The following is a 24,051-nucleotide window of genomic DNA, read 5'->3' as shown; positions in this document are numbered from 1 at the left end:
ACGCTCTCCGAGAGGCCGGAGTGTCGTTAGTGTAATGTGTGCTATGCTTCGGCATTCAGTCTCCTCAATGCAACTTTAACCACAAACACAGCAGGACAGGAAACAGCGGAGCAGAATGGAGAAGCTGGAGAGCAGGTGGAGATGGAGCAGAGAGAGAGAGAGCTGTATGGAAAGAGATCCTGGATCACCTGGGATGAGCAGGACTCACCTTTCTGTGTGTGTGTTTACTTTCAATCACGACTCACTTTCAGTAATCATTTAATCATTTATAGTAGTGGATCATTCATTATCCACTATGATTCATTCAGTATCTACTATGAATCATATAGTATCCACTATGGATCATTCACTATCCACTATGAATCATTTAGTATCCACTATGGATCATTTAGTATCCACTATGAATCATTTAGTATCCACTATGGATCATTTAGTACCCACTATGGATCATTCAGTATCCACTATTAATCATTTAGTACCCACTATGGATCATTCAGTATCCACTATTAATCATTTAGTATCCACTATGGATCATTTAGTATCCATTATGAATCATTCAGTATCCACTATGGATAATTCAGTATCCACTATTAATCATTTAGTACCCACTATGGATCATTCAGTATCCACTATTAATCATTTAGTATCCACTATGGATCATTTAGTATCCATTATGAATCATTCAGTATCCACTATGGATAATTCAGTATCCACTATGGATCATCCAGTATTCATTATGAATCATTTAGATCCACTAGGAATCATTTAGATCCACTAGGAATCATTCAGTATCCACTATGGATCATTCAGTATTCACTATGAATCATTTCGTGCCCCCTATGAATCATTTAGTATCCACTATGAATCATTCAGTATCCACTATGGATCATTCAGTATTCACTATGAATCACTTAGTATACAGTATAGATTATCCAGTATCTACTATGAATCATTCAGTATCCACTATGGATCATTCAGTATTCACTATGAATCACTTAGTATACAGTATGGATTATCCAGTATCCACTATAAATCTGTATCCACTATGAATTATTCAGAAACCATTATGAATCATTCAGTATTCTCAATCAGTCAATCAATCTGTATCAACTATGAATCATTCAGTATCCATTATTAATCATTCAGTGTTCACTATGAATCATTTAGTATCCACTAATAATAGAGGAATAGTTTATTGTTCCAAAAAATTAATATTTATCCAACATATTGGGTTCAAGTGAAAAAAGCTCATTCTGTGTTTATAATGTTTAGAACTACACAGTTTTACCTGACCATAAGATTTTGAATATATATCTGGAATTTTGGGAACAATTATTTTAATACTTTTTTGTTAACAATAATTCACGAAAATCAACTTTAAACAATAGACTTTTCCAATATGTATTAATTAGATATAAAATATTCTTTTCTCTCCACTAGCTGCTTTTATATACAATTTCACACAATATAAAATCTATACTGTCTATAATCTATAATCTATACAATACTACCAGTGCTAAGAGGATGAAGGCCAGCATATGCTCCCCCACCCCCAAGCTCCACCACACCTTTTCAATCTGCCACTACATGACCTTAACCTGCTTGGAGGAGCATACTCTAACTGCCAGAGTGACAGAGCCAACACTTAGACAGCTGGGCCACCCAGAGTCCTAATATTAATGTTATTAGAAGATCATTTTAGTTAATACTTTTATTAAAACTACCTTCTTAATGTTTTACAGCTTACAAATTCTGGATCATTTTTAAAATAAATGACATTAGTTATATGATTCATTGAATCAATTTTTAAAGAATCATAATCAAGTCAATTCAATTGCTGTTGATTTTTCAGCTAGAATGCCTTTCAGACACACACACACTTGTTTTCATGCCATGTCAGAACCTGTTTATCCTTTAAATGATCACACACACACACACACACACACACACACACACATATTTACAGATATAGATACAGACATGTAGAGCATGCATATAGAGATACTGTGACAAGAAAGAGCAGAACACACACACACAGCATGCAGGCCCACACAGGGAACTAGCAGCATGAGCTGAGGATGAAGAAGAGGAGAGGAAGATGAGCAGATGGGTGAGAAATAAAGTTGGCATTAACCTGATTGGTCAGTGCTGCTGTCAGTGGTGGACGGGACGGGGCCGGTGCTGGCCGGCTTTGCGCCGCTCTCCGGGGCGCTGCCGCCGCCTTTCTGCTTATTTTTGGTGGACTCTTGTGCTTTGAGCTTCTTGGCATGTTTACTGCCTTTGTAGTGCGCCTCGGCTTGGCTCTACAAAGGAGAACAAATGAACCGTGCAAATGAGGCTCATTTACAACAACTGGCTCGATCTGGCATTCACACACATGCACACACACACACAACTACACACTGATACACAGGTACACGCAGTCCAAACGACTTTCAGTAGCAGGCACAGATCCAATCAGAGGCAAGGATGAGTCCAGGAGAGCAAAAAAATAAATAAATAAATAAAACATACAGAAGGAGATTAAGATTAAAGCGATAGCTTGGCAACGAATCAGAAGTACACAGTTCTCCTTCACACCGAATCGGCTCCATCGGCTCCAACGAGCTACACAGCTAAAGCACTGTAAACCAGGTGAGGCGACACTGATACAGCAACTGATTCAGTAACTGAATCCACTCTGATTTGCTCCTCCAAAACTTCAGTAAATGATCTGCAGCTGAAACTGATTCAATACTGTGTAAGATGTTCAGTCTGTGGCTCCGCCCCCTCAACCTGTTCACTGTTCATTCCCATCTGCAGGCTACAACTCCCTCCATCACTCGGGACGAGGCCTTTCTATTCTCAGACTCCTCCTGACCATGGAGGGCTGTGGTGTTGATGACAGGATTCGAACCTATGACCTCCTGAGTCTCTTGACAAGCAGGCAGTTAGACAGTCACTCCACTCTAGAGCTGTGAAGCTGTGTCCATTTCTGAGTCTGAGAAAGAAGGGAAGGTGAATTTACTCAGAACTGTGAGGGCTTTATGGAGTGTAATTGCACAGCTCTAGACCGGCCCTACGGTCTAACTGCTGCTCTTTAGCAAGTGTGAGGAGGTCATCGGTTCAAATCCCAGCAAGGCCTTAGCGCTTTATTGTAAAAGCTTTAAAGTTTGGGGATGTCATGTGATGGAGGGAGTTGTGACCTGCAGATGGGAATGAACATTGAATATGTAGAGGGGGCGGAGCCACAGACCAAACATCTTACACAGTGTGGAATCAGTTTCAGCTGCAGATCATTTACTGATGTTTTTGAGGCTCAGATCAGTGTGGATTGTTGATCAGGAGTGAGAAATGTGAGAACTGGATTGCTGGTTCACACCGAGTTAAGGGAGTAAGAGGAAACACAGGCAAACCTCTTAGTTTGACAGTTTGGGCAGGACAATCTGCATAAAAAACAGAGGACGGTATATTCATCAGGCTGGAAGCTCTGTGATGAAAAGTGGAGATGATTTCGAGAGGTGCTTTCAGCAGTCGATAATAAGGCCATTTGAAATTGAATACAGATGAGAAATGGATTAAGTGCCTAGACACTGTGTGCAGCTGAAACCAACAGAGGCAATACCAGCGCACAGAAAATACACGATATGGACAAAAGTATTGGGACACCTGCTTATTCATTGTTTCTTCTGAAATCAAGTCTATTACTAGATTTTGAAGAAGCATTGCTGTGAGGATTTGATTACATTCATCCCCAAAAGCAGCATAGATTGGAGCACCATCCATCATTCCAGAAAACACGGTTCCATTGCAAATGCTGCCAATAGAATAGGACTCTCTGGAGCAGATAAACAACACAACCCTATTGGTTATAAACCCCCCAGTTGGGGATGGTGAGCTGGGGTGGTAATCATCCATCACCCTGACCTCCCTAACCCTCTAGTCGCTGAATACAATCAAATACTCACAGCATTCCTCCCCTACTTCCCTGGCTGAGCAGTAGAAACAATAAACGAGCAGGCGTCCAAATACTTTTTTTTCCCATTTACTGTACTTTAGTCCATGTTTAAAGGTAACAGAGAGTCATACAGCGTCTAATCTATCAGAGATTACTGAACTCCTCTCTCTACATGGTTCCCAGCTGTGATTTAGACATGCTAATTAGCCTCGTAGCTTCAGTCTAAACTAACTAGGCGAACTTGAGACACCAAACATGCCTGGGCAGATGAGGAAGAAAACTGTGGGCATTCCCGTCCCAGCGATGTTAGGATAACACGGCCGGGCGAAACTGATCGGCAGTGGAGGGGAACCGATCGCACATGAAGAGGCGGCAGTCAGCTGATGACTGGGAACTAATGGAGAGCCGGGATGGCTTACATTAGGAGCCGGTTCACTTTCAGCCGCGGATTTAAGAGGAAAATGACTACTTCACACTCAGGGACTGAGCGCGCTTATGAAGGATTAGAAACCTTTTGAATTTCTGACTGCTAGGCATTAGAGGCTCACTCGCTCATTTTCACGAGATCAAAGCCACAGCCTCGGTGGACCTGCAGATGGATTTCGTTCCCCTTTCAAATACAGATACTCTGTCGCTCCTTCAAACTACACGATGAGGGAGATTTTACCCCGTGTTCGGACAAACCCACAGAGATCCCGCACAGACACTTTATTTGCACTGCGATCTGAGAGGCCGCTGTGCAATTAGCCTCACAAGCAGGCGAGTGCTGGCGCTTTATTCTATACCTATTCATATCCTCATTAAAGGGATCACAGGAGTCTGACAACACTTCAGCGGGGTTTATATATAATTCAGCATAATCGTTTCATCACGAGCCGCTGCAGAAAACATGCATTCAGGAAGTCGTTGACCTGACAGAAGTGGCAGAGCTGCAGAAAAGGCACTTTCATAAACTTCTCCCTCTGCAGCTTAACGCGCCGAAAGGTTAAAGCGATGCGAACGGCTGCCGAGAGCTGATAAATCGAGACCGCTTGGAGAATAATGCAGTCACTTGGCGTGTATTATCTGCCCTTTCTTCTCAAACATCTCCTCTAAAGATAGAACGAGTGCTGTAATGAAGAGTCTCAGGATGGCTCCTCCTTATGTTTGTGGACGCCCCTCAGCTACTGTAGGTTGCACCCGAACAGCTTGCTTAGTTCCTGTAGAGCAGTACTGCCAATAGAACAAGACCTGGCATGGGCTATAGGGTTATAAAGACCCACCAGACCCCCCCCCCCCAGTCTTTTCTGGAATGATGGATGGTGGTGCTTAATCCAATACTTTTGGGATGAGTTGGAGAGTTGGGAATGATGAGGTGGTGTGATTATCCAACATCCTGGCCTCATTAATGCTCTTGTTGCTGAATGCAATCAAATGCTCACAGCAATGCTCCGACAAAATCTAGTAGAAAGCCTTCCTCCTCCCTGGACAGTAGAGACCAACAAAAGCATGATCAACTCTTTTTAATACCCTTGTTTTTAGAATAAACAATGAATTAGCAGGTGTCCAGATACTTTTGTCCATACAGTGTATAAGGACCAGGGGTGCCCAAACCAATCTCTGCTCTGTTTAAGCTTGACCATACTGGCTGACCAGTGTGACCATGACCAAGCTTGACCAAAATCAAATGCAACATACACTATGGTTAACCAAAAACTATGGTGCTTCTAAGTGGTTGCTGTGGTGTCCCAGATTGTTGCTAAAGTGTTGCTAAATTGCTGCTAGGTGGTTGCTATGGTGTTACTAGGTGGTGGCTATGATATCCCAAGTGGCTGCTATGATGTTGCTAAGTAGTTGCTGTGTAGTTGCTAGGTAAGTGTTACCGTATAACTGGTGGTTGCTGTGGTGGCTATGATATTGCTAAATGGTACCTAGGTGATTGCTATGGTCTTGCTAAGTGGTTGCTATGGTGTCCCAGATTGTTGCTAATGTGTTATGCAGTGTCTCAAGTGGTTGCTGTGGTGGACCATGCGGTTGGTTGGGTGATACTAGTGCATTTGTATCATTGTGAAATAAGAAGGCTGCTAAAACCCTTGCATCCCATTCATTCCTACGGGAGAACAAATGCAAATCTATGTGGAAACCAATCCGGCGTCCGACAAAGTGCAACCTGACAGATCTTACAGACCTTACAGATCTTACAGATCTTACAGACCTTACAGATCTTACAGACCTGACAGACCTGACAGATCTTACAGAGCTTACAGAGCTTACAGACCTTACAGATCTTACTGACCTTACAGACCTGACATATCTTACCGACCTTACAGACCTGACATATCTTACCGACCTTACAGACCTGACATATCTTACCGACCTTACAGACCTTACAGATCTTACAGACCTGACAGACCTGACAGATCTTACAGAGCTTACAGACCTGACAGAGCTTACAGACCTTACAGATCTTACAGATCTTACCGACCTTACAGACCTGACATATCTTACCGACCTTACAGACCTGACATATCTTACCGAACTTACTGACCTTACAGACCTGACAGATCTTACCGACCTTACAGATCTTACAGACCTGACAGACCTGACAGATCTTACAGAGCTTACAGACCTTACAGATCTTACTGACCTTACAGACCTTACAGATCTTACTGACCTTACAGACCTGACATATCTTACAGATCTTACTGACCTTACAGACCTGACAGATCTTACCGACCTTACAGACCTTACAGAGCTTACAGACCTGACAGACCTTACAGATCTTACTGACCTTACAGACCGGACATATCTTACCGACCTTACAGAGCTTACAGACCTGACATATCTTACCAACCTTACAGACCTTACCGACCTTACAGATCTTACCGACCTGACAGACCTTACAGATCTTACTGACCTTACAGACCTGACAGATCTTACTGACCTTACAGACCTGACAGATCTTACTGACCTTACAGACCTGACATATCTTACCGACCTTACAGACCTTACAGATCTTACTGACCTTACAGACCTGACATATCTTACAGATCTTACTGACCTTACAGACCTGACAGATCTTACCGACCTTACAGACTCTACAGAGCTTACAGACCTGACAGACCTTACAGATCTTACTGACCTTACAGACCGGACATATCTTACCGACCTTACAGACCTTACAGAGCTTACAGACCTGACATATCTTACCGACCTTAACGACCTTACAGACCTTACAGATCTTACCGACCTGACAGACCTTACAGATCTTACTGACCTTACAGACCTGACAGATCTTACTGACCTTACAGACCTGACATATCTTACCGACCTTACAGACCTTACAGATCTTACCGACCTTACAGACCTTACAGAGCTTACAGACCTGACAGATCTTACCAACCTTACAGACCTTACAGATCTTACTGACCTTACAGACCTGACAGAGCTTACAGACCTGACATATCTTACCGACCTTACAGATCTTACTGACCTTACAGATCTTACTGACCTTACAGACCTGACATATCTTACCGACTTTACAGACCTTACAGAGCTTACAGACCTGACAGATCTTACCGACCTTACCGACCTTACAGACCTGACAGACCTCACAGATCTTACAGACCTTACAGACCTGACAGACCTGACAGATCTTACCGACCTTACAGACCTTACAGACCTGACAGATCTTACCGACCTTGCAGACCTTACAGATCTTACTGACCTCACAGACCTGACATATCTTACCGACCTTACAGACCTTACAGAGCTTACAGACCTGACAGATCTTACTGACCTTACAGACCTGACATATCTTACCGACCTTACAGACCTGACAGATCTCACAGACCTGACATATCTTACATACTTTACAGACCTTACATACCTTACAAATTTTTCAGACCTGACAGACCTTACAGACCTGACAGATCTTACAGACCTTACAGACCTGATAGACCTTACAGACCTGAGAGATCTTACAGACCTGATAGACCTTACAGACCTGATAGACCTTACAGACCTTACAGACCTGACAGATCTTACAGACCTTACAGACCTGAGAGATCTTACAGACCTGACAGATCTTACAGACCTTACAGACCTGAGAGATCTTACAGACCTGACAGATCTTACAGACCTGACAGATCTTACAGACCTTACAGACCTGAGAGATCTTACAGACCTGACAGATCTTACAGACCTTACAGACCTCTTACAGACCTGATAGACCTTACAGACCTGACAGATCTTACAGACCTCTTACAGACCTGACCGATCTTACAGACCTGACAGACCTGACAAATCTTACAGACCTTACAGACCTGACAAATCTTACAGATCTTACAGACCTGACAGTAGAGAGAAAGAGAGTGCAAACAAGCATACCATGGGTCACACCGGTAGTCCATATCGGACCAGGGATGGTCGTACTACAGCCACTACAAACATTCTTAGACATTTAAGAAGTGACCTGTTTCTCCTGCCCTTGAGCTCGGTTTCACAGAGCATGAGCACTGAGCCTCCGGCCCTGCTGCGACACGGCACGATGTGCCAAGACACTGTGTGGAGTCACTGCAGAAAGTTCAAGCGCTCCTCGCTTCACTCTCCAGCGCCCTGAGTGCACTCTGAGACCTGGTGACTCAGCGGGGTGGCAGCGACACGCCATGCAGTAAACACATGATCAGCAACCAGAACAGGACGAGAGAGAGAGAGAGAGAGAGAGAGAGAGAGAGAGAGAGAGACTAATACAAAGGCAGAGAGTGAGGTGAAGTTCGCCAGTGGTGGCAGTGTACACAAACACACTCACTAGCAAGGGGGCAATCACCCCAGCGCCTGGAGAGCAAATGGGGGTTGCTCAAGGGCACCTCAGCTGTGGATGCTGGTCCTGGCCATCATCAAACCAGCGACCTTCCGGTCCAAAGTCTCCTTCTCTAACCTCCCCTCTGTCCAAATGTTTCTGGACACCCGTTCTGCTGAATGCATTCAACAACTTTTTACTAAGTTGCACCCATTGCTGTCACAGATGTGCAAATGCACAAACACAGCTTGTCTAGTCCATGTAGAAGAAGAGAAGAAGTACTCTTTATTAGGAATAGGATAAATATGGACCTACTGGCATCATGCCTCTAATGCAAGGCGTGGGCAAGAGGGGTATTAAGCCCCCCCAGCGTTGAGCTGTAGAGCAGTGGAAGAACGGATGCAATCAAATATTTCAAAATCTAGTAGAAAGCCTTCTTCTCTGTTCTGGACAGTAGAGACAGTTCCTCCAACAGAAGCAGGAGAGCCTTGCTTTCAGAAGACACACTGAACGAACAGGTGTCCCAATACTTTTGTTCCACTTGTGTGCATGTAAGTGATGCAGAAATACCATAGAGATCAGATTCTAACATTTAAACAGCTTTCTGAACTATATTCTGAATGAAGTGTTGACCTTGGTGGTCTCACTCGAGGTTCTCAGCCTTGCCCACCTCAGGGCCCATCTGTGAAGGACAAACAAAGCTTAGCCTTTTTTGCTTAAAAGGAACTTTTTGCTTTGTTTCTCGAGTGCTGATCCAGAAGACTTCTCTTCATTTCGGAGGGTTTTAGTGCCTCCTTTGATTTGAGTCAAACCACACTGCATCATCACCTCCCCTCTGGACACATCCACAACAGTCTGGATTTTACTTGCGGGTGACTTTTTGCTTTTCCTCAGCATTTCCTTTCTTCTTTTATTATCCATTTTATTAGCGTCTTCACTCCTATGTTAATACATCTACAGATGTCAGCATCTTAAGGCCACGCTTCCACTATCTGGGTACTCAGTTCAGCTACTTCCACAAGTTCATGCTTGCCTGTTCAGTGTTTTTCACCAGTGCTTCCAGAAAGAGAACTGGGATTGAGGTCTGCTGACTTTGCTGTGGGCCTGTGCACTTACAGTGGGCATCCTGGAATTTGGGCATTGATTAGGGCTGGGCAACGCCCCATTACTCCACTCCCATCTCCATAATGCCCCATTACTCCATCCCCATCTCCACAAAGCCACATTACTCCACTCCCATCTCCACAATGCCCCATTACTCCATCCCCATCTCCACAAAGCCACATTACTCCACTCCCATCTCCTCAACACCCCATTACTCCACTCCCATCTCCTCAACACCCCATTACTCCACTCCCATCTCCTCAACATCCCATTACTCCACTCCCATCTCCACAATGCCCCATTACTCCATCCCCATCTCCTCAACGCCCCATTACTCCACTCCTATCTCCTTAACACCCATTACTCCACTCCCATCTCCTCAACACCCCATTACTCCACTCCCATCTCCTCAACGCCCCATTACTCCACTCCCATCTCCTCAACATCCCATTACTCCACTCCCATTTCCTCAATGCCCCATTACTCCACTCCTATCTCCTTAACACCCATTACTCCACTCCCATCTCCACAATGCCTCATTACTCCACTCCCATCTCCTCAACGCCCCATTAATCCACTCCCATCTCCTCAACGCCCCATTACTCCACTCCCATCTCCTCAACGGCCCATTACTCCACTCCCATCTCCTCAACACCCCACTACTCCACTCCCATCTCCTCAACGCCCCATTACACCACTCCCATCTCCATGTGTTTGGCTAGAACAACAGGGAGGAAGGCGATAAGCACCCTGCTTTTTACTGTAGGCAAAAGAATGTGCTGTGCTACCAAATACATCCTGAAAAGAAACCCATTAATCAGACTTTTGAGTGACTGACTTTACATGGAGAATTGTGTAGATAAATCCTTATCAGCAAGGTAAAGGTAAGGTAAAGCTTTGGGGGCACCTCCATCAGAGAAGCATTTCCAACACTGACAATGCTAACAGCTAACACAGATAGTGACTGATAAACTCTGACCAAACGCCACTGAGATACCAGGACGAATTTGTAGAGTCCAGTAGCATGATTAGAGGATAATGTGGAAAAGAGGTTTTACAGACAGGCTTTGTGTTCATGGCTGGAAATGGAAGACGGATCTAAAAGGGGAAGCAAAAACTGTTGGATGCTCTAAGGCCACCTCTATTTGGCTTTCATCTGCTGTACACACACACATATTATACACTTTCACATCGTTATGGCATGTTGTGCAGGAACACACACCCAGCCCTGCTGTCCTCTGTTTCTGAAGGGAGATGTTTTCCACGAGCGCTTGCTATGCTAATGTCTTGTAACATGTTCCACGGGCTCAGGCCTGCGGTGCGGTGTAGTCTAGGAAAGCAGAATCACGTCAGCGCTGTGATCTCAGTGTCGTTTACTACGTCGTTTCCTCCTGCCGTTGTCTCTTCTGCTCTGTCAGAGCAAAGTGGACGAGCTATTCCCGACCGTGACCCGACTATTCAAAGATGAGCGTGTGTTTACGAGCAACACTGAGTGACTGCATTTATGTGTGTGAGGGAACAGAGGAGCTTTGCGAGGCATGCATTAGTGTGCTTGTGTGTGTATGTGTGTGTATGTGTGTTTACACTGCTTTGGATGCTTCTGCTTCTGCCCGGGCTGAGTCACTGACAGTCTCCGATGAATCAGCCAATTATGCTACATGAGTTTCGCGTGTATTCACGCCAGCTGTCAGACCTATTAGCCTTCTGTCATCTTCCCAGGGCACAAGACCCGGTCATGAAGGCCCAGCCTTCAGAACCTCTCCATTTCTCATTCGATAACAACGTTACTGAGCAATTACAACATGCTACCCCCCCCAACCTCTCATATGACCCGTTCTAATAACCCCACCGTAACTAAACCTACGATTCCATGCAGAAATGCCTCAACAGTCCAAGCTCAACTGCAACTCGCCAATGTTTCCATTTCCAAAGAACTGGAAGTGCAGAGACCATGCTGGCTTCTTTCAAGTCCAGTTACCGACGTGCATTTTCCATAACACTGTACGAACGCTCCTTCTTTTTCATACTGTCCTGCCTCAAAGCACTGCTGCCTCAGACAGCTCTTTGAACACGCAGACCGCACTTAACTCCGCCAGCTCAGAAGAAGCCAATTTGATCCAAAGTGCCACAGGGGTTCCTCGCTCTCTCTCCTCAGAACCCTTTCTCCAGAGACAAAAAGATTAGGCCTCTTAAAGTGCAGAGCAATGCCCCACTCCAAATTAAACACGGCTCATTATGACTAATTAAGTGCTGGAAAGCTTAACTCTGGGAAACATCGCTACTTCCCGACCCCCTCTTATCTCGTTACCTTTTTGGGCTAATGCCTGGCCCAGCTAATGCCTACCCAAGTGAATGAAGTAGACAGAGAGAAAGAGCAGAAGAAAGGGGCTCCATTTTCAGGTGAAATTGATCTGGCAGGCTTGAAGTAGTTGAGTAGACGTGTGTTGAAGTAAAGCCATGTGAGATGAATGTTCTCCAGCAGGTACCAACCAATCAAAATGCTGGGTTGGTGTGTGGTTGGTGGGAGGCTCTATATCGTTCTCCTACATTAACATTGGTCTATTTGTGTTGACAGTTTCTTTAAGGAAACACAGTATAGGGGATGGTGTTTGGTGGAGAATGATGGTGCTTCCTGGTGGTGTTTGGTGGGGGATGATGGTGTTGAATGGGGTATGATGTTGTTCGTTAAAGACTTACCATGTCTAATGGACGATGGTGTTTTGAGGAGAATGGTAGTGTTTGAAAGAGAATGGTGGTGCTTGGTGGAGGATGATGGTGCTTGATGGGGAATAAAGGATGGAGGATGATGTTTTGTGGAGGATGTTAGGTGGAGAATGTTGGTGTGTCTTAGAGAATAAAGGTGTTTGTTGGTAAGTGATGGTATTTGGTGGCGAATGATAGGGTTTGATGGAGAATGTTGTATGTTTGGTGGGGAGTGATGGTGTTTGGTGGAACGTGATTGTGTTGGAGAATGATGGTGTTTGGTGGGAAATCATGGTGTCTGATGGACAGTGATGGTTATGGAGAATGATGGTATTTGGTGGGGAATCATGGTGTTTGCTGAAGATTGATGATGTTGGAGAATGATGGTGTTTGGTGGGGAATCCTGGTGTTTGTTGGAGAGTAATGATATTGGGAAATGATGGTGTTTGGTGGGGAATCATGGTGTTTGCTGGGGAGTGATGGTGTTTAGTGGAGAATCAAGGTGTTTGATGGAGAGTGATGGTGTTGGAAAATGATGGTGTTTGGTGGGGAATCAAGGTGTTTGATGGAGAGTGATGGTGTTGGGAAATTATGGTGTTTGGTGGGGAATCACCAAGTGGTTGGTGTGGCGCAACAGATAACACCACCACCTACCATTGCGTTACAACACCAGGGTTCAATTCCCGGTCTGGGTGACTATGCTGCGCTACACCAATAAGAGTCCCTGGGCAAGACTCCTAACACTACATTGGCCCTCCTCTGTAATACGAGTAACCTTGTAAGTCGCTCTGGATAAGAGCGTCTGCTAAATGCCATAAAAGTAAAGTAAAAGTAAAAGTAAAGAATCCTGGTGTTTGATGGAAAGTGATGGTGTTGGAGAATGATGGTGTTTGGTGGGGAATCAAGGTGTTTGATGGAGTACAATACAGTATTTTGTATGATAGAGATTAAATCTTTAATTACATAAGTTGTTATTTATCTCCCAGGCTTGGCTCTATCTATCTATCTCATCTTCTGTCATCTCATCTACAGACTGAAACCTACAAATCAGGAGACTTCAACCTACACTTTTTAAAAAATCAGTAAAAATATAAAAGTATGACAGACTTCAAAGAGAACTTCCAGTAGGACTTCAAGAAAATTCCTTTGACATGACAAATGACCATGAATACTAGGTGGAATAAATATACTCACCCAAGAGGCTGTAAAGTGCTCAAGTACATGCAAGCACACACACACACACACACACACACACACATTTTAAATGATCTCTTGGGATAACAAATGGTAGGCAATTTGATGCATCAATTCAAAGAGGGAAGACCAATTATAATACATCACAATGCCGACAGAAAATAAAAGAAGATCATAGAAGCTGCTGGCCTCTTCTGTCTGCTCAATGCTGGTGCGAGTCTCTTTGCTGCTGTGTTCTGCTGCCTGCCTGTCCTCTAGATCAGTTTCTCTCCTTTCGTTTCCTCTTTCTGTCTCTCTCTCTCTCATGTTTTGAGATGATCTGTTCCTGCTGTTTGCTTTGGTTGCTGTTCTGCCTAGGGCCTTCCATTCTGCCCACTCTAATGCTGTCCTGCTTCAGATGTTTTCATCTTTGGTGCACAGCAGGATGATGATATATACGTGTTGTGCATGTGACTTTTTAGCCTGCATTGACATTACACTTGTTTTCTCCACTCTCCCTCTACAATAACATGCAATAACACGCAATAACAAGCATGTGTCCTACACTCACTCTCATCTTCATAACTCATGATTCACTCTCAGACTACTCATAGTTTCCTTGATCAGACCATTATTCTACTTTTTCACCAGCGTTTTTTCCTTTGCTTTCTGCTTTGTTTTATTATCTGGTGTTGACCAGAGGAGGATATGTTCCCCATTTGAGTCTGGGTTCCTCTCAAAGATTCTTCCTTTTGCTCTGAGGGAGATTTTCTTTTTTGTCATTGGCTTAAAAAAAAGCCTCAGACCTGCTTTGCTGTAAATCTGCTTTGTTACAACAGCCATTGTGGAAAGTGCTAAACAGAAACTTCTGAACTGAAGATCTAAGACGATCAGAGAGAAGAAAATGATGCTTTATATTAGCAACAAAAACACAAACAACACAAAACAAAAACAGGCACAACACACACATTTCTCTTGCAGGTGGTAAATAGATTATGTAAATAATAAAAAACCTCTCCAGACCAAGGCATACATTTAGATGGCCCTGATAAAGTCCTTATGAGTGGGGGAAAAGTCCCACCCTCAGTGCCACGAAGTACAGTAACTACAGCGGCCTGAACAGGCAATATAGAGATGCTGCCAGTCCAGAGATCAGAGAAGTGAGGAGAAGTGAAGAGAAGAAAGGAGGTGACATAAGAATGGAAATGAGATGATAAGAAAACATAAAGGATAAAAAAAATGATAAAAGAGAAGACCAGGTCAGATCAGAGAAGAAACAATATGAGAACAGAAGAAAAGAGAGCATCAAAAGAGCATCAAAAAAGAGAAGAGATCCGATCAAAGAAGAGATTGCAGAAGAGAAGCAAAGAGTAGACAAGAGAAGAATGAAAATAATAGAAGAATGGTAACAGATGAAAAGATCAGATAAAAGGAAATGGAGAAGATAAAGAGAAAGTCAAAGAAAAGAATAAACTAACGAAAAAGATCAGAGAAGAGAAGAGAAGAGAAGAAAAGAGGCAAGGAAATACTTGATAAGAAAGGAAAATAGATAAGAAGAGAAAAAATATCAAATAATAAAAACCAAAACAATAAGAGAAGAAAAGATAAAAGAAAAAGAAAGAAAAGGAAATTAGACAATACAATAGAAGAGAACAGAAGGAGAAAAGAGAAAAGGAAAGGAGAGAAGGTCAAAGAAAATGAGAGAATAGGAAAGGAGAGAAGATCAAAGAAAATGAGAGAAAAGGAAAGGAGAGAAGATCAAAGAAAATGAGAGAGGATCAAAGAAAAGGAGAGAATATTTAAAAAAAAAGAACAGAAGGAGCGAAGATCAAAGAAATTAGAGACTACCAAAGAAGAGAAGAGAATATTAAAGAAGAGAACAGAAGGAGAAAAATAGAAAAGAAAAGGAGAGAAGATCAAAGAAGAGAACAAAAGAAAAAAAGAGAAGAGAAGAAACAGTAGGAGAGGCAGGGTGTACTGAGTATACTGTATATTGAGTAAACGGGTGACGTGTATCACTGTGACAGAACGTATGGCATTGAAGTACAAAAATTTCTCACAATTAATGACCTCATTCGAGCCACATCTGCAAGAATTTAAAATTTACAGCGGGACAGAGGGAGCCAAGAAGTGGCAAGACCAAAATATGAAATAAAATTTGTATCAAACCAGAAGAAGAAAAAAGACTTTATGGACCTGTTGGTTGGCTTTCGGCTGCAGTGTAATTGCATAATCAAAAAAAGACGTGCACAGGATGAAATGGGAGCATGCTCGTTTTATTACGAGATCGTAAAACACTGCTGGACACATTAATCTTGATATGAGTCATTTCTGAAGGCCGAGTTGTTAAAAGCATTATTAGGGTAAGTAAACAGTGTTGCGGGTTTGGACAGAAAAACACTTATTCCGCAGTCGGCGAGGAATTGAGCGTGGAAAACAAGGCTCGGTTCAGCCTGACCTCTTAATGGACATTATTGCCAACCACAACTAAGCTTTTACATGTATCGATCTGGACGCCGAGAGCTATCAATTAGCACAAATCTATAATGACACATCGAAGAGAGTGGCCTGAAATGGGCTGGCTTGGCACCCATTCATCGGCAGAAGCAGTAAAGTTTTTAACAAAACCATGTCTCAGCTTAACGACGTCTCCCACCGAGACTATACACACTAATGAACAAATAAAGAGCTAGTCTCTCAGCATTAACCATAACCCTCATCCACAGTGACTCCAACTGACAGCTTTCTCCATAGTTCACTAGGTAGTATAGCTCTAATCAATAGAAACAGACCTAGAAAGGCCTTACGCTAGATGTTCATTCAGCCTCACAGGAGCATCAGGTTCAGAGCTCAGGTTCTGATGTTGGATCATTAGTTGGATGATTACCACCCCAAATCATCCCAAAAGTATTGGATGGAGCACCACCCATCGTTCCAGAGAACACAGCTCAATGCTGGGGGCGTATATAATACTCTCCCATCTAGCCCATGCTCGGCTGTAGTGGTTGTAGTGACCTTACGCTCACGTGCAACTGCTGTAGAGCATCCCGTTCTGTTGGTCAGTGCTTTTCTATTGATATTATATAAGCAAACAAAGCCATTGGTGTGAAATACCTACATAGTCCGAGTTGTTCACGGTGGTGGTGAATGAAACCAGACGTCTGAAGACCCAACGTTTCAATGCTTCCAAAGGTTTCTCTACAGAAAGGCATCACTAAACTAAATGGCTGTGGATGCACCGTGTGACGCTGGAGACACTGTTTCGCAAGACTTCTGAGAAGATCTCATCTTAAAATGTTTTTAAAAGCATTTCAAAGTGGAGGGATACATGCAGGGTGTTGTACGGCAAAACAGTAGTCCGACCTTGCTCCTGCTGTTGGAGAGGAAGGGTGCATCTCAATTGTGTACTAATACTATAAGGTACATTTTAATTTATGGTATTTAGCAGACGCTCTTATCCAGAACGACTTACAAGGTTACTTGTATTACAGAGGAGGGCCAATGTAGTGTTAGGTGTTTTGATCTAGGACTCTTATTGGTGTAGCACAGCATAGTCACCCAGACTGGGAATCGAACCCTGGTCTCCCACATGGTGTGGTAGCTCACTGGCCGATAGTGGTGTTATCTGTTGCGCCACACCAACCACACACCAAGGTATGTACTATATACTTAAGTCTGAGTTTGTATAAAGGTCAGTAAAACTAAATATTAACATATTTGTTGCTATGCCAACATACATATTTGCTAAGGCAAGAGCGATACAGGGGTAACAATTTAATGTATTGTGATATAATAATCATAAAAATAATAAAAATAATCAAAATGTTAGGAAAACTATCCATCATCTGCATAAAATCTAAGTAAAAAAAAAAAGTTGACTTTTTATCCAATCAGAACAGTGGAATCTGAAGACAGTGTGCAACACTGCCCTCTAGTGGTCAGGGTTTAAATATACAACACTAAATGAACCACTGTCTACCGCCAATCTTAACATCTAAACTATTCATCAATAATCAGTACTGTGTTTTTGAGAATCAATACAGTACTGCAAACCAGAATATCGTAATATCAATATCGTTATATCGATACTTTCGTACACCCCTAGTCTTAGCAAGCTACGACTCCAGAGGTTAAAGTTTCTTGCCGCTGTCCTCACTGCACTTGCATCATTGCCTGCCTTTTTTTAATTCCTCAGTTTTAGATTTAGCCAATTTCCCGACCCACTCGTTAGTACTCTCCCCCTATCACGTGTAACGCTTCAGACACTGGGAGGGTGAGGGTGAGAGAGGGTGCAGAGCAAGGCTAGCAAGAGCTAGACTCTCTCAGGCCCCGACTCTTGGTTGGTAGGAAGCATGACCCGGGATTCGAGCAAACCAGCAATCCTTGAGCCCCTGAAACAATAAATGCCGTCCAGCATTTTTTGAAAAAATGTAGCTCCTCCCTTTCGGTTTCCCATTGCATTGTGGGACAACAGTGTCCATTGAAACTAACAGATTCTAAGTAGGCTTTTTTGGGCGGGGGTATACTCAACCTTGATACTTTTATCTATACCATATACTCAAAGACTCCATCGTATTACTGATTAGTGTGCAGTTCTGATGCACCCCTGCCTCCAATCCTAATCCACATCCAACCAATTACTGCTTTCAGATGACTGACTGACTGAATGGGGTGTTAGGTTTGGGTTGGAGCTAAAACCAGCAGTAAGGTAGTTCTTCAGGTGGAGGTTGGAGAGCCAAAGAAATTGTACGTTTTCAGATTTGTCACTATTTTACCATTATCAGCATCACATACAACACTCAGAAGACACAAAGTTGTTTCTTTGGTGGGTTTGGATATGAAATAAGTGGCTATATTTGGCAGATATAGTCACGGCGACCCCTGGTTTTATTGACCACCACTGTAAAAATCTGTTGGTTAGATTTTTATCTGTATATATATGCCATGTATGTCCTGTATATGTCTGTTAAGAGCCAATTGGGAGCCATCCAGGTGATATAGCAGTAGAGGCATTGCTTATAGGTTACATTTATGTCGCTCTGCAGTTCATCCAGAGACATAAAGAAGTATTTTGTCTCCGGGAGAAAAGAATAGGTTAGGTTTGAGCCTCAAGTTTATGCTAGCTGTATTAGCATTCCACATGTAGCTGCTTGCTAGTTTTCAGTTTCGCTTAGAGTCCGCCATAAACACAGGAGGTAGAACCCTGCTATACCCTGATTCCAGAGTCATATGTGTTACAATCTGTGTCAGTGCATTTCCATGATCGTGGGATAGATATGGGATTTAGGCCTGTATGAAACGTAGGCCGTAGCTTGTGCTATATATGATCTGGCCATAACTTTTAGTGACCGTCTTAGTGGATTAACAAGGCTCCAATTTATCTGTTGTTTAGACTCGTCGACCCAAGATATCATGACTGTCCTCGGGGCTCAGAACATATGATCGTCAATGTCTCTATTATCCTATCACATGATTACGCAATGACTATGTGTGCCTCTCCTCTTCTCAATGTATATATATATATATAGATATATGGGGCAATGTATATTTCCCCAGCTGGCTGCAGGATCGGGAAGGACGGAGGGCTTCATGCTTGTAAAGCTCTAGTATTGAGGTCGAACCCCAGAACCAGACTATCAACAGAGTTTGGCTTTGGCTAGCGAGGACAGTGAACTCGACAACGAACAGCGAATTACGTAAAGGTTTACCCCCTTTCCTGTCGAAATGTTGAATTCACTAATTAGAAAGCGAGTCTGGGTACGCTTGGATGTATAGCGAATGTCGTACGGTGTTAGAAACCACTTCAGCAAGTCTATTAGAGATTGCTGAACAGCTCGACCCAGTTTGAGGCTAGCGTGGGCTGATAGGCGTGAAGGAAAAGGGGGAAAAACTGCGTGAATTTCATTTTTCACTCAACTATTGCTCTAAAGGTTCAAGCTCGAATTTCACAAACACTTCTTATCAACTTAAACAAGGCTGAGAACGACGAAATCCTGCTAGGAGGACGTTTCGAGGCTAAACGGAAGCTTCACAGTGTCAGATGCTTTATATCTCCTTTCTGTTCGCGGTGCAGTTTCACTAAAAGCCCCTCAAGACAACACCTTCCAGCTGCTCGGGGTTTTGTTATCCGAACAAAAGGCTTGTAGAGAAACGGCGCTTCCCTCCAAACTTCATTAAAGCCTGTTTGAGGATACCGTTAGCAGAGACCTCTGGTTGCCTCCTGTTTTCTCTTTTTTTCCTCCGTTGTTGCTTTTTCCGCCGCTCACCTCAGGCTACAGGATAGGATGACACAGTGTAGGCTCAGCAAGCTCTGAAGAATGGGATTAAATTACACCACACTCTTCCCCCCTCTCACAGCAGCAGAACGGTGAAGTGTTTGGGCTTTAATGAAGCCGAGGACGCAGGCTTCCCGCTTCTGAGAGTGCTGAGCTAATCCACGTGGCCTAGCCAAGCGAAAACCACCCATACGAGAGAAAGAACGAGCGCTGGAGTGCTCGACGCTCCGCTAAAATCCGCTTAGAAAGGCATAGCAGTTGCTTTTCCACCGTCTCGCGCCTTCGCGCCTGTGGACGACATGCTAATGAGCATGATGTGCTCTTCAGAAACGAAAGGCGAAGACGCGCTCAAAAGAGCAAGCGTGCTGTCGAGACAAACGTGGCATCGTGCTGTGCAGGTGGGCGGCTGAAGAGGTTATTAAGGGAGCAGTCTGGCAAGACAGATCATTTACCCAGTTTTCACCCTCTTACCCTAAATTGCAGCCGATCAGCCGAGACCTTTGGTACCGGTATAAGGACAAAAGTATGGGGACGCCTGCTCATTCGTTGATTCTTTCAAAAATCAAGAGTATCCTGCTTTCTCTGGTGTAACTGACTCTACAGTCCAGAGAAGAAGGTGGCTTTCTACTAGATTTTGGAGGAACATTGCTGTGAGGATTTGCAGGATTGCATTCGACGGCATGAGCGGGAATTAGTGAGGTCAGGATGTTGAATGATGATCGCCACCCCACCTTACCATCCCCAGCTCCCCAACTCATCCCAAACGTATTGGATACAGCACCATCCATCATTCCAGTGAACACAGTTCTTCCACTGCTCCACAGCACCTTAATGCAATCCCCCTCTAGCCCATGCCTGGCAATAGCAGGCAGCATGGTACCAATAGGTTCATGATGTTTATCTGCTCCAGAGAGAGTCCTATTCTATTGGCAGTACTTCTTCTCTACAGGGACTGGACACACTGTGTGCATTTGCACATCAGTGTCAGCAATATTTGCAACCTAAAGTAGCTGATTGCATTCATTAGAAGGGGTGTCCACAAACATTTGGACATGTAGTGTATGTGGCTAACAAATAATGGGAAGTTATTAGGGGGTTAATACACAAGCCCAGAGCATGGTCCATCTACCCATGCTTATCAGTCCACACACATTTGTCCTTCCTGTGTCTAAAGACATCTATCTATCCCCAGGACTTATTTCTCGAAATGCATCAGGCTTGAAAATGTTTGAGTGTGAATGTTGTTGAGAAGATGATGAAGGTGATGACTCTTCTATGTAGGTCACATTAGCGTAGGCGTCGCTGCACAGTAGAACAGTGCACCACTGCTCCAGAGTCTGCTCAATCACCCTCAAGGTCTTTTGCAGTCAAACAGAGGGTTTGACTTCTAGCAGCCCTATGATCAATTCTCTCAAAGTTTTCTTGGTCTTTCAGACCTCAGCCTGCCCCCAACTGACCTCTGCCTTAACTGACATTTCTTCTAAAAGAGATGTGTGAGAGTGAAGAACCTATTAAATATTGATAACAAGCTTCTTTACCTCTTTAAAGGTTCTTCACTCTCACATTTCTCTTTTAGAAATAAGGTTTGGTCAAGCTGATCACTCTGGAGGACCAGCATGATGGTCGACTAGCATGGTCATACTGGTTGACTAGTTTGGTCAGCTTGGTCATGCTGGAGACTACTGGGAGAGGATTTAAGAAAAGAGCCCAGGCTGTCCGTCACCTCCGTCCATTCCTATCAAGCAGCTTAATTATACTGGTTGACTAGCTTGGGAGACCACTGGGAGACCAGCTATTCCATCAAACACAAATGAAAACATGACCCTATGCTGGTCAAGAGCTAATCTGGTCAAATAGCTTGACCAGTCTGACCAGTTTGAGCAGGCCAGGCTGTCCGTTTTTCAGCTGGGATTTAAGAAAAGAGCCCAGGCTGTCCGTCACCTCCGTCCGTTCCTATCAAGCAGCTTAATTATACTGGTTGACTAGCTTGGGAGACCACTGGGAGACCATCTATTCCATCAAACTCAAATGAAAACATGACCCTATGCTGGTCAAGAGCTAATCTGGTCAAATAGCTTGACCAGTTTAACCAGTTTGAGCAGGCCAGGCTGTCTGTCTTTCAGCCGGGATTTAAGAAAAGAGCCCAGGCTGTCCGTCACCTCCGTCCGTTCCTATCAGGCAAAGATAAATAGGGCTGAGAAATTGTCCCCGTCCCTTTGTCCACTTCGGCGTGTTCAAAAGAGCAATCGCTGGTCGCGACTAACATGCCGTCACAGGCTGTGTGTGTGGGTGTGTGTGAGTGTGTGTGAAGAGAGGATTGAGGTAAAAAGAAATCGAATGTGCCAGAGTCAGCAGCGTGCACTGATCCGTTCTGACACACCAACCAGAGCATGGCTTCCTGTTTTAGCGGCCGCGGCGCACGCAGGCAGCGCGGAGAGACAGGCCCCTCACCCTGCAGCACAACACACACCCTGAATTAGCATCAAAGGCCCGGCGGGGCGGCCGCTGCACACACACTTTGATGCTCGTTCTCCTCCTGTGTGAACCTCACACACACTGCAGCAGATCGCCCCCGAAAGCGTGGATCAAACAGACCACGGAGAGAGGAAACCGCTTCACACCACCACCACTGAACACACACCTTCATACTGCTCACGCACAGAGACAAAGTGTGTGTGTGTGTGTGAGAGAGAAAGAGAGAGAGAGAGAGGAGAAGACAAGTTAATATCCTACAGTTGCTGTAATTCAGAGCTGTTTTCACCGCGGCGAGGAAAAGCCCATTTCAGAGTCGATAACAATCAGCTAATCATACACAGCGGGGGGCTGCGAGCGCTTAGCTGCAGCCACCACCGGCCCGCAGTCAGTCCAGTGGAAGCGTGCCGGTGGTCCACAGGTGTGTATCTTTGGCTGTGTTGGCGCTTACAAACCCCCAGACAGAACAGCAGCCCAGCTGTTCCTCACACACTCACTCCACCAGTCACTGTTGTGTCTGTTGTTGATATAGCAATGACCGAGCTGACCGGCCGAACGCATGCATGAACAGGCCACACCCCTAGTTTACCACCGGTCATATTTCTAGACTTGGCGGATTTGTGCTGATTAGTTAGCGTTACAGTTATTGATTGGTGATTGGTTGGTACTGCTGCTACTAAACTAAGTGTTGATTGGTTGGCACTATTGTTACTGAGTGTTGATTGGCTGGGCTACTGCTACTAAACTAAGCGTTGATTGGTTGGTGCGACTGCTACTAAAGTAAGCGTTGATTGGTTGGTGCGACTGCTACTAAAGTAAGCGTTGATTGGTTGGTGCGACTGCTACTAAAGTAAGCGTTGACTGAATGGCATTATTGTTACTGAGTGTTGATTGGCTGGGCTACTGCTACTAAGCTGAGTGTTGATTGGCTGGGCTACTGCTACTAAACTAAGCGTTGATTGGTTGGTGCGACTGCTACTAAAGTAAGCGTTGACTGAATGGCATTATTGTTACTGAGTGTTGATTGGCTGGGCTACTGCTACTAAGCTGAGTGTTGATTGGCTGGGCTACTGCTACTAAGCTGAGTGTTGATTGGTTAGTATTATTGCTACTAAGCTGAGTGTTGATTGTTGGTGCTACTAGTACTGAGTACTGTTTGGCTGGCACTACTGCTACTGTGTGCTGATTGGCTAAGCTACTGCTACCAAGCTGAGTGTTGACATGTTGACATGCACTATTGCTACTGAGTACTAATTGGTTGGGCTACTGCTACTAAGCTGAATGTTGATTAGTTGGTAATATTGCTACTATGCTTAGTGTTGATTGGTTGGTGCTACTGGTACTGAGTGTTGATTGGTTGGTGCTACTGGTACTGAGTGTTGATTGGTTGGTGCTACTGGTACTGAGTGTTGATTGGTTGGGCTTCTGCTACTAAGCTGAGTATTGACATGTTGGTACTACGGCTACTTCGTGTTGATTGGTTGGCACTGCTGCTACTAAGTTGAGGGTAAATTTGTTGGTACAACTGCCGCTGTGTGCTGATTGGTTGACATTACTGCTACTGAGTGTTGAGTGGTTAGAATTCTTGTTACTGAGTTCTGATTGGT

The 24,051-nt window shown here is 44.1% G+C and overlaps 1 protein-coding gene across 1 annotated transcript in view; it reads right to left on the bottom strand.

Moving 5' to 3' along the window:
* The window catches only part of znf385b (zinc finger protein 385B), a 219,614-nt gene that overhangs the window by 15,820 nt on the left and 179,743 nt on the right, over positions 1-24,051 (bottom strand). The window contains exon 5 of the mRNA XM_072685409.1: positions 2,135-2,303. Within this exon, the coding sequence (XP_072541510.1) occupies positions 2,135-2,303 (169 nt within the window). The remainder of the gene's footprint in view (positions 1-2,134; positions 2,304-24,051) is intronic.

The sequence above is a fragment of the Salminus brasiliensis genome, chromosome 8, assembly GCF_030463535.1.
Source record: "Salminus brasiliensis chromosome 8, fSalBra1.hap2, whole genome shotgun sequence".
Lineage (NCBI taxonomy): Eukaryota > Metazoa > Chordata > Actinopteri > Characiformes > Bryconidae > Salminus > Salminus brasiliensis.
The sequence above is the reverse complement of the archived record's forward strand: the minus strand, read 5'-3'. Positions and strand labels throughout refer to the sequence as shown.